This window comes from Neophocaena asiaeorientalis, unplaced genomic scaffold (assembly GCF_003031525.2).
Source record: "Neophocaena asiaeorientalis asiaeorientalis breed wild unplaced genomic scaffold, Neophocaena_asiaeorientalis_V1.1 scaffold19, whole genome shotgun sequence".
NCBI lineage: Eukaryota > Metazoa > Chordata > Mammalia > Artiodactyla > Phocoenidae > Neophocaena > Neophocaena asiaeorientalis.
Window position 1 is genome coordinate 6,737,105 of NW_020173388.1, and position 11,614 is coordinate 6,748,718.

An 11,614-nucleotide genomic window follows, 5' to 3' on the forward strand; every position below is an offset into this window, starting at 1 on the left:
GAGGTAAAGATCAAAGAGTTTTGTAACTTTTTCAGTGTTCACCACCACCCATTTTGAAAAAGTTTAGACCTACTTTTCCTTCTTTCTTTCTTTCTTTCTGCCTTTCATTTCTCTCCCTCCATTCCCCTATTTCTCTACCTCCCTCCCCCCCATCCACTCTGAGTTTCCTCTCCAGAAGCCAAGGAGCAACTTACATAGCTGGAAATACTTAATGTATTACCTTTTTAAGTGTTTTAAAAACAAGACATTGGAAAGTGGGTATATTTAGGCAGGGGAGTCAAAAGAACCAAATTGAGAAAGGAGTTGGAGTTGGGGTAAGAGCAGGGGCTTCCTCTCTTCCTGTCAGCCTGATGTCCCACCCTGCTGCTCCAAGGGACCGTCCCTTGGCCCAAAGATGGCTTGTGTGTTAGTGGGTGTGAATGAGTACAGACATTTACCACCTTTGTCTACCCTCTCCTGGCTGGAGTCAAGCGTGTTTCTCCCACCTCGGGCTTCAGTGGCCATGCAGGCAGCTGACAGCATCCTTCCCATAATGACTCCATGCTGCTGTCCCGGCTGGGCCTCTGGCCTGCTCCCCCGACCTGGTGACCGCTTGCCTGCGGCGCTTCGCTCACAACACTTCTGCCCACTTCTCACCGAACCATCCTGGGCTTCCAGGTAGGGCTCAAACACACTGTCTTCAGGAACCCCCTCTCGTCCCCTTCAGTTAGTCACTAGGTCTATATGTTGGCCTTGCACATTTTCTGAGAGATTACTGGGAGACATTCTCATTTTAGTTGTTTTTTTTCGTTTGTTTTTGGTTTTTTGGGGGGTATTTTTGTGGTACGCGGGCCTCTCACTGTTGCAGCCTCTCCCGTTGCGGAACACAGGCTCCGGACGCGCAGGCCCAGCGGCCATGGCTCACGGGCCCAGCCGCTCCGTGGCACGTGGGATCTTCCCGGACCGGAGCACGAACCCGTGTCCCCTGCATCGGCAGGCGGACTCTCAACCGCTGCGCCACCAGGGAAGCCCTCATTTTAGTTGTTTTATACTACTTTGCCTCACTGGTGAAATCATGAGGCACCAGGAGGAATTCTCCACGACCTCCAGTGCAATGCTGCACGCGGAGCAGGGCCTCAGCTCTGGCCGAGGCCAACCTCAGCTGACTGAGGCTGGTTTGCAGAAGGTAAGGGCGTGAAGTTTGCACTCGAGGGTGGGTGCAGGGCTCTTGCATCTTTGCCCACCCTCCACCGCCCCCTCCTAGGGCTCTAACCATCCGTCAATTCCACAGACATTTACTGAGCACCTACTCTGAGCCAGAAACTGCGCTAGGCACACCGGGCATTTAGCAGTGAACCCGGCAGACAAGATCACCGCCTCGTGGAGCTTGTGTTCCATTAGAGGAGACGGCCGTCAGGGGAGAGACGATGACCCCAGGCTGTGGCGCGTGCTTGGAAGGAGATGCACGGAGCTCTGTAAGGCAGGAGCACGCTTATGCTGAGACCTGCAGACCGAACAGGAGGGGAAGTTGCGCCCTCGGTCTTCTCTGCGTATTTAATAGTGCTCCTGTAGCTACTGTAGTTTAATAGTTACTCCTGTAACTTTGCTTTCAGTAAAATATTTATTGCAAGGGCTGTAGGAAGGTGACATGCTGTGCGTGTTCCTGGTCAGTGCGCTCACAGACCACTAACACATCCGACCCCTAACAGATCCCACCCTCTCTGAGGGTTGTTCGTCTCACCTGAAGACGCCTCTGACGCCGGGGGTGGTTTCTTTTGCAGGTGAGCCGGCCTCATCCCAGCGACCACCCTCTTCTGATTCTCTTCGTGGTGGGCGGGGTCACAGTCTCGGAAGCCAAAATGATCAAAGACCTTGTGCCATCCCTGAAGCCAGGAACCCAGGTACCGAGTCCTCAGTGATATGATCTGAACGGGAGGCCTGAGGCAGGAGTGGGGAGGGTGGACCAGGGCCTTCATTAGGCTCCCCCGCGCTCCTATCTCCATCCCGCTGCCTCCTTTCCCCCTGCTGCTTCTGCCTGTCCCGGGGCCAGGACCTGCTGTGGGTGGAGGGAAGGGGGAGACCTCTCCTACCTCTGGGTGGCGAGTGCTGAAGCGCTATTCCCAATTCCTACAGGGCTTGTATTCTCTGGCGTCCAATCGGTGCTTAATTACTCAAGAGTTTTGGCTGCTTTCCAGGCTCCAGATAATTGAGGGTGACTCCCGGGGACCATCTCCGCCCTGTGGCAGGGAGAGGACGGGGCTGGAGGAGTTTGGGAAGGCCCCTTGTCATGACAATGACAAGTGTAGTATCTTTCTCCTCTGTAGCCTCCTGCCAGGTCCCGTCCTCCTCCCCATGCAAATGCCCGGTGGTTAAGACACAGCCCTCTAGGTTTTCCAGGCCCGAGTCTGCATCCTCCCTCCGCCTTTTACTAGCTAGGTGATTGGAGTGAGAAAAGCCCTCCGTTTTCTCATTTAGGCTACGGGGCAGAGTGGTTGGGAAAAGAGTGCCTTGCCTGGCTGCTTACTTATGGGCAACCAAGGCTCTGTCCTCTGGGGGCTGAGGGGCCTCAGAGCTGTCCTGCTGGGGCACCGGGAGCCTGGGACACCTTCCCATTGACCCTCGCCCCCCGCCCAATTGAGACTTGCTTTCGGGGCCTGTCTTCAGCTTTGCCATGTCTGCATGCAGCCAGCGGCTTTCTGTGGTTTAGAGAAAGCAGAACAGAGATGCCGGTGCAGTGCTTCAGGTAGGACCCTGGCTTACGTGGGGGACTGTCCACCACAGGCACACGGAGCCCAGGGGGTATTCCAGCCACGCCTGGCTGCTGGTCTGGGTGGGGGGTAGTGTACAGTGCCCTTGTCTCCCAGCTCCACCCACTCTGTGTATACGCACTCAGCCAGCCAAGGAGCCCCCGTCTCTGCTGGCATCCGTAATCTGTACTCTGTAGTGCAGCACTCAGCGGGCTGCTTCCCGTTGCTGACAAAGCCTCCTCAAGCAAACACGAATTCCTTGAGGACAGAGGCTGGGCCTTCCCAGGCCTGAGCACAGGGCAGGAGCTCCGGAAGCCTTGTGGCCTGACGGCCTGATGTGAGGCAGGAGAACTGGCTTGGTGTCAGGGTGGCCGGGACACCTGAGACGTAGAGAAGGCCTGGTTTCCGAGGGTCTCCAGACACCCTCCTTAGGAAGGTGACCTGTACCTAGGGAGCCATGGTATGTTGTTGAACAGGGGAGTGACCAGTCATTGGCTGTGACCATTTCTACCATTACTCACACCTGTCATGGTCATAGCTGGTGGAATTTCTGATAAAGTGGTAAATTCGGCCTTGTCTCACACCCTCTCCGTCCGCAGTGTTCAGGATCTGTTTGGTGAGCAATTGCCTTTTTGAGCAAGACATTCTTTTTTATCAGAAAGCACACTTCTCACTGCCCCTAACACGGTGAACCAAACTCTTAGCTCTTCCAAACAGCGACGCATTGTTAATAGCCTGCCAGACTGTTAATCTCCACTCTAAAAGGATAAAATGCAGACGTTTTCAAAGCCGTGTGACCTGAGTTTGACAGCAGAGACCTGAGATCTGTAGTGGCTCAGTGGCTCGGCTGCAATCTGACCGACCTTGTGCTCAAATCGTCTGCAGAGAGAGTGGCTCAGAGAACCTGGGGCTTCAGGAGCAGCCTTGCCTGCTGCTTGTGTCACCGCTGCTGCCCCTAACTCCTGGGCCACACAGAATCTACGAGCAGATCAGCCTCTTCCCTCCCCCACAGGTCCTCCCCCAGGGCCACTCTTCTCCAAACCGAGTATCTTCAATTCTTCCAGCCTCCCCACCCCATCCTGTGCCGTGGACCTGAGTGCCTCAGCTCCCGGGCGGCTCTCCTGGGCCCCCAGGTCTCTCCCTCTCATGCTCACTTACAACTGAGCGCCCTTGCCATGGGCTGATCAGTGCAGAGGCACTGGGGCCCCCTCCTCCTCCTACCACGGCCCCTCCCTGCCGCTGGGCCTTCTTTTCCTGCCACCCTTCTGCTGGCCTGCTCCCCTCCAGCCTCAGGACTTTGCACTTACTTTAATCACTCAAACAGGACCTGGCACCAGCTGTCGTGATTATTCATTGCATACTGAATACTAGAAACCGTACCTGCATTATTGAAGCATAAGATAAAAGCAGCTTTTCTGTAGACTACACCAACCTGTTACTGATTCTGGGATTATGGACAACTAAAACCACTCTGTCTTTTGTATCAGTTGCTATGATCCGTACCTACTGTATATCAACGTGGGTGCTTTTTGAACCCAGGTGCAGGAACTTACAGTCTCTTAAACCAGATTAGTCGATTATCCAGTAAACATTTATTGAGCATCTGCTCTGTGCCAAGCACTGTTCCTTGTGCTGAGGATAGAGCGGTGACCAAGCCAGACTCATTCCTGCTTTCATGGAACTTACATTCTAATAGTAAGTGATTGACTGACATTAAACACGGAAGCTCCAGCTAGACATGAGTGTTCCGGGAACATAGGCAGGTGCTGTGATGGGAATACCTGGGGGCTTGGAGGCAAGAGGTTCCTTCAGATGGCACCGGCTTCCCCTGGAGCAGAAGGCTGGTGAACTGAGATTCGCAAGGCATTCGGGGATCTGCTCTTCAAAGGAAACTGCTGATAGAAGTCACTTAAGGCACATCCAGAAATGAATTCTCTTTTACAAAAGATGGTAAGGATAGCATGAAAAAGTGGAATCCAGAAACCCCATTAGCAGCTGCTAGTCCTCGAGGATGGTTGCTATACTCTAAAATGGGGTGTTTTCTCCACTCTCCGTCTGTGGTTCTTGGTAAACGTGCTGAGAGAAATTGGGCAGCTGGAGAAGGCCCTCCTTCCTGACTACAAAAAAAAAAGGATCAGAGAGGCAACCTCTCAACCCCACTGCAAACAGCCACAGCCATGAGCAGGAGACTTTGCAGGCTTGCCCTGGTCTGGGGTGTGTGTGCTCAGCACCGGCCTCTCTCATTCCAGACAGCTCTGCAGGCTGAACCCTGTAGCTGGGTCGTGGCCAAGAGGCCAGCAGAAGCCTGCGATTGTGGGAGGAAAATAACAGGGAGGGACCCCTCCAGAAAATACAGGGAAAGGCCAGCTCAGGAAACAGAGGAAGACCGAGTGACCAAGCCGACCCTGCCATCACAGCTCTTCGTGGGCTAGTGCACGTTGCCCAGCCACACTTTCATGGGCATCTACATTTCTGGAGCTGAACATTGAGTGAGAATGTAAGAGGAAAAAAAAATTAGACCCAGAAATATGCTCATACGCATACAATTTTGCACAACTGTGGAGGTTCAAGGATACCTAAATCCTGGATGTATACCGTGGCTCCAGGTTATTCTAAAATTTGAAGCCCCAAAGAGAAGAGTCAAGTGACTTCCTTTTTTTTTTTTTGGTCTACATTTAATTTGTTCTGAAGTTTCTTACTCTAAGGAAAATGTCAGTGAGATTCAAAATTTTTATTTTTACCTGAGTTAGCTCAGGGCCTTATAATTGGAAATATTAGACGGCATTACACTGTTCATATCGTTCCTCTTAACATTACCCTTCGTTCCTACGCACTTCATGTGTCTTTGATATTTGTAGCAATCCACGTAACAACGCCGAAGTCATTTACAGTGGAAGGTTTTTGTTCTTGTTGTTTTCCCTCAAGAGACTTCTTTTTAAACAACCATCATGAGGGACAAAAGCGAAGAGGCGTCTGAAATCTCATCAGGTTCCTTAGGACAGCCTAAGCACAGCACACTCACCCCTCGGGCAATGAGAAGGCAGTGAGTTTTCCAGAAAGCTCGTCATGTCTGTTTAATTAATCCACTGCCCCACTGTTTTAACGATACAAACATTTTATGTTTAACACACGTGTGTACGTGCGTGTGTACGTGCAGCACCTGTGCTAATGGGGGTGAGTGGTGCCTTGAATCTGACATGTGCTCCAAAACCAGTTCATCAGCTGGATGAATATGCGTGTTGGTACCTGTGCGTATTAGTCGCTTTTACTGGGAAGCATCTCCCAAGGTCAAAAGAAAAATAGAGAAAAACTATTTTTTACCCCCCTCTCCTTTCACTTCACAGTGTTAGAAACCAGAGGGATATGGAGTCTAAATCCTGGGTTGCCGGCTTCCCCCTGTTCAGCAGAAATGGAACAGGAAGATGCTGGCACCTACAAGTTATGACCCGGAGAAGCAGAGGTGGAGAGAAAGCTAGCAGGCTGGGTCACTCTTGCAGGAGCCAGGGTGGGCTGAGGACAGAGACAAGATGCCCCTCCTTCAGCTGGAGTAGAGAGCCTGTGTGGAGCCCCAAAGGCAGCTTTTTAGGGGCTTGGTTCAGAGGCACCCTGGTGTCCTTCACCCTTGCCTCTCCGATGGAAATTTTCATCAGTGCCCTTGGTTGCCTGGGAAAAAGCCAGTCCTCCGAAAGGAGCTCTAGTGCTTAATTTACTTCATATCACACATTTGATGACTATGTTCATAAAATTTAAATTTCATATCCAACAGGCCAATTTCAGATTGCTTTAAGCATTTTCTTTTTCATTTTTGAGTGCCATTTTCCCCCATCTAGCTAACTTTTTATAATTTTAAGGACTGTTTCAGTCAAATAAGGCAGAAATGCTTTTTGTCGAATACGCTCAAAAACAGGAAATGCTCAAAAGCGTTCTGAAGAACAAAAGCCGCCTAAGATGTGAAAATGCTTAAGGACCATCACTATTATACTATAAAGGAAATGTTAGTGGCGTGATCCTGCTTGTTCTTCAAAATCGGCATTTTAGACAAGTGGGTTTTCAGCTGAACTGATCTGAAACAAATTTACGCAGAGCTATTTGAGATACCAGAGCCTCCTGGTGTGAAAAGCTTCCTGCTGGCTAAACTCACTGCCTCCTTCCTAGTCTTGATTCTGTTCATTCATTTAATCAGTCATTGGCTAACTCACTATATCGAGGACCTGCTAGGTATCAGGCACTGTGCCGGCACACAACAAAGAAACAAGGAATACAATGTGATACCAACAGCCATGGGAACATCCTCAGTCTTCAGAGAGGGGTGGTCTGGGAGGGCTTCTGGGAGGTGGTGATGCCTGAGTAGATTATTGAAGGATGATTAAGAGGACTTCAGGCAAAGAGTTGGGAACTCTCGTTCCAGATGAAGAAGCATCCCCAAAGTGCCATTTGTGAAACTGCAGATCATTTAGGGTGGCTGGAATGTGGAACCAGTGGTGAGGGGTGTGTGGTGGCCAGGGGGTGTGGTGGGGTGTGGAGTGCTGAACAGCCCTCAGTCTCTAAAGTCCTGGAATGCTCTCTAAGACGGTTGGACTTACATATTTTTGGTTTGTGGCTACCATGAGGTTTTGATATAGCAGTCTATATACACACAAGATTGTTTTAAGTTGCTGGTCTCTTAATTTCAAGTGCATTTTGATATCATATTTATGTCTGGAGGATTTCCTACCTTTACTGTATGTTTGCCTTTACTCGTGAGCTTTCCCATTCGTAATTTTCCTTTTTCTAGTTGTGGCCTTTTCTTTTCCCTCTAGAGAAGTTCCTCTAGTATTTGTTACAAAGCTGGTCTGGTGGTGCTGGTTTCTCTTAGCTTTTGCTTGTCTGTAAAGCTTTTGATTTCCCCATCCAGTCTGAATGAGAGCCTTGCTGGGTAGAGTATTCTTGGTTGTTGGTTTTTCCCTTTTATCACTTTAAATATATACTGCCACTCCCTTCTAGCCTGCAGAGTTTCTGCTGAAAAATCAGCTGATAATCTTATGGGGATTTCCTTGTATGTTATTTGTTGCTTTTCCCTTGTTGCTTTTAATATTTTCTCTTTGTCTTTAATTTTTGTCAGTTTGATTAATATGTGTCTTGGTGTGTGCCTCTTTGGATTTATCCCGTATGGGACTCTCTGCACTTCCTGGACTTGAGAATGTTTCCTTTCCCAAGTTAGGGAAGTTTTCGGCTATTATCTCTTCAAATATTTTCTCAGGCCCTTTCTCTCTCTCTTTTCCTTCTGAGACCCCTATAATCTGAATGTTGGTACATTTTATGTTGTCCCAGAGGTCTCTTAGACTGTCCTTATTTCTTTCGTTCTTCTTTCTTTATTCTATCCCACAGCACTGGGTCAGGCTTATAAATGGTGGAGGGAAGGCAGTCAGGATTTTAAACCTATGGATAAATACAATCAGATTTACACTTGGGGAAGATGGCTCTGGCGCGTTTATCTCCTCTGAGTCCACCCCAGTAACTGCGGTGAGCTGAATAGGGGGAATGCATCAACCGAGTCTACAACCTTTCCCCTCCAAGTTCCTCAACCCTGTTGATAAGACTTAACCATCCTGTGGGACTCACTCTAGCCATTACACTTGCCCTCACCTCAGCCAGAGAGGAATTCACCATCTTGGCATTGGAGCTAAGGACCCCAGGGGCTGGCAGCGGTGGTGGAGCCTGGCGAGCAGGAGGGCAGGGGAGGGGCTGTGGCCATCAGCTTCCCTGGCCTCTCCTACCTCTCAAGAGTCTATTCTTATGCAAAGGATTTTTGTCTTTATGTGGGCATTTTTTTAAATATCTGAATAAGGGTTTCTTAACCTGTCTATGAGTCCTAGTTATCCACCTAAACCTCACCTAAAACTATATTCAGAATCTTGTGTGTACACATATGCATATTTTTCTAGAGAGTTTTTAGCTTTCATAAGATTCAGAAGGAGGCCTATGATGCAATCACAAAACACCATCAAATAGCAGCTCAGAATCGCTGAGCACCTCACGTGCTCTACGCACTTGGCCTTCTGTAATCCTTGCCACAGTGCTACAAGCTCGGGGCTGTTGTTTTTCTTCTGGGAAGGATAGAGTGAGGCCCCAGGTGAAGTGACCCTCCCCGGGGCATGTAGCCCATCCGCGGTGGAGCCGGGCTCTACTAGCATCTGGTGAGCGTGCTGGTCTGGGCACCGCCAGACTCAACCATCTGTTGGACCTGGCCCAGAAGTCCCGGAGGAGTGAGTAGAGACCCTGTCCTCTCTCTCCAGAGCCACATATTCAAATGGCATCTACGCCATGTGATAAGGGGGAGCTAATATTCACTATCTGCCCTCAGACTCTCATCACATGGCTTTCTAGGAAAGATGTGAGCACAGATTGTTGTGTATTTTTTTCTGCCAGAAATATGACTTGGCTGACATTAGCCATATATTTTCAAGGATAATTCTCTTTCAAAAAATAGTAACATCACTGCTTTCAAAGATTAATTTTTGTTTTAAACAGAAAACTTTTTAATAACCTCATTTCTTTAACAACAACAAGCACAAGAAAATTATAAAATGCTTCCTTCTCTCCTCCCCTCCCTCAGCTTCTCCTCCACATTGGAGCGTAGGCTCTGGTTTTTGGCCAGTGAGTTGGTTAATTCATTGCTTTGGTTCCACCTGGGATAGCTTTGGGGGTGGGAGGGGTAGAGAGTGAGGTGTGAGTGCCAACTTGCTTCCCTGCAAGAGGCCTGGCCAGGCGGTGTGGCCCCTTGAAGCCAGGCCTGCTGCCGGCCTGCGACCCACCACGATCAGGGGCTGGGCTGTGGCACCTGACTCATACCTCCTTCCCACTTCCCATAGTCATCCCCTTATCTACTGGGTGTACAACCCCTGCCTGGGCAAAACCTTACCAGCCTGACAGAGCGCATCACTGCTCCAGCCCAGCCCTGGGGAATGAGCTCTCCCAGTGCTGCAGAGGGAAATCTGCCCCAGAAGGATGGCCCAGTCTCAGGGAAGCAGAAAGGGACATCATGACGACAGGCCAGAGAGGCCCAAAGGTCCATGTGGACTAGGGAAGTAAGCAGCCTTCCCAGAGCCCTTGATGATAGAGGAGTGACCAGACAGACACTTGGACGCTGAAGCCAGCCTGCCTGGGTTGGAATCCTGACTCAACGGCTTCTGCTTCCTGTGTGTCCTTGGACAAGTTGCTTAACCTTTCTGTACTTTTATTTTCCTTATCTGCAAAATAGGAATAATATATGTAGCTACTTCATAGGGTTGTTATGAAGATTAAATGGATATTAACTGAGATCATCCTCAGTGCGGGACCCACCATAAGAACTAATAAATATTAGCAGATATCATCATTATTATCATCATTGTTATGGGTCAAACGGTGTCCCTCCCAAAAGATGTTAAAGTCTGAACCCCTAGTACCTGTGAATGTGGCCTTATTTGGAAATAGGTTTTGCAGATGATCAAATTAAGATGAGGTCATTAGGGTGAGCTCTAATCCTATATGACTGTGTCCTGATCAAAGGGGAAATGTGGACACAGAGACAGACACACGTAGAGGGAAGACAATGTGAAGACGTAAGGGAGCTTAAGAGGGAAGATTCTCCCTCACAACCCTTGGAAGCAACCAACCCTGCCAACACCTTGCTCTTGGACTTCTGGCTTCCAGAAGTGTGAGACAGTAACTTTCTGTTATTGAAGTTTGGGGTACTAAGAAATTAATACAGCCGTCATCATTATTACCCACAGCGACAGCCAGCTCTTGAGTGTGCCGTCTCTCTTTCCCTGAAGCAGCAAAGGCTCCCTGGAAGAGGGAGAGACCTCTCTGTTGAGGTCACGTTACTGGATCACAAAGCAACGGTCTGATCAAGTTCAATTCAGCAGCAAGGTGGTGGCTGGGCTCAGCCCTGCTCAGTGCCCACTGGTTAAAGGCTCAGCAGACTCAGCCCACCGTCCCACCAGCCATCCTTCCCAGCCCGTGCGCCCTTCCTTACACCCAGGACGCTAGCATCGGTGGCATTCAAGCTGCCGCCTTCTGCCTTTTTCTCCACAGTACCCACTCCATGCCTTCTCCCAAAGAAATGTGTTGCATTTTATTTCTCATCATCTAATAAGCTGGGATTGGCTCTCCTAATTGTCTGTGGTGTGTTTGCCCCTCCCGTTGTTAGGTAATCGTGCTGTCCACGCGACTCCTAAAGCCAACTAATATCCCTGAACTGTTATTTACAACTGACCGGCTGCATCCAGACCTTGGCTTCTGAGCATCTGCTGAGAAGAGGAGACCTACCCGAGCTGGAAATCCCAATACTATTTTCTGTCCCCATCCAAGATATGCCTCCCAAACCAGTGTCCCTGTTACTAATCGTGGGTATGACTGAATTATGCCCAAAGAATCTTTTTTTTTTACATCTTTATTGGAGTATAATTGCTTTACATTGTTGTGTTAGTTGCTGCTGTATCACAAAGTGAATCAGCTACACGTACACATATATCCCCATATCCCCTCCCTCTTGCGTCTCCCTCCCACCCTCCCTATCCCACCCCTCTAGGTGGTCACAAAGCACCGAGCTGATCTCCCTGTGCTATGTGGCTGCTTCCCACTAGCTATCTATTTGACATTGGGTAGTGTATATATGTCCATGCCACTCTCTCACTTCGTCCCAGATTACCCTTCCCCCTCCCCGTGTCCTCAAGTCCATTCTCTATGTCTGCATCTTTCTTCCTGTCCTGCCCCTAGGTTCTTCAGAACGTTTTTTTTAGATTCCATATATATGTGTTAGCATACACTATCTGTTTTTCTCTTTCTGACTCACTTTGCTCTGTATGACAGACTCTAGGTCCATCCACCTCACTACAAATAACTCAATTTCGTTTCTTTTTATG

General features: G+C 49.3%; 1 protein-coding gene across 1 annotated transcript in view; it reads left to right on the forward strand.

Annotated features, from left to right (window-relative positions):
• Nucleotides 1-11,213, forward strand: part of SCFD2 (sec1 family domain containing 2) — a 394,218-nt gene extending 383,005 nt beyond the window's left edge. The window contains exons 8-9 of the mRNA XM_024746720.1: nt 1,761-1,880; nt 10,900-11,213. Of these exons, the coding sequence (XP_024602488.1) occupies nt 1,761-1,880; nt 10,900-10,992 (213 nt within the window). The 3' untranslated portion in view covers nt 10,993-11,213. The remainder of the gene's footprint in view (nt 1-1,760; nt 1,881-10,899) is intronic.
• Nucleotides 11,214-11,614: the final 401 nt, after the last annotated feature.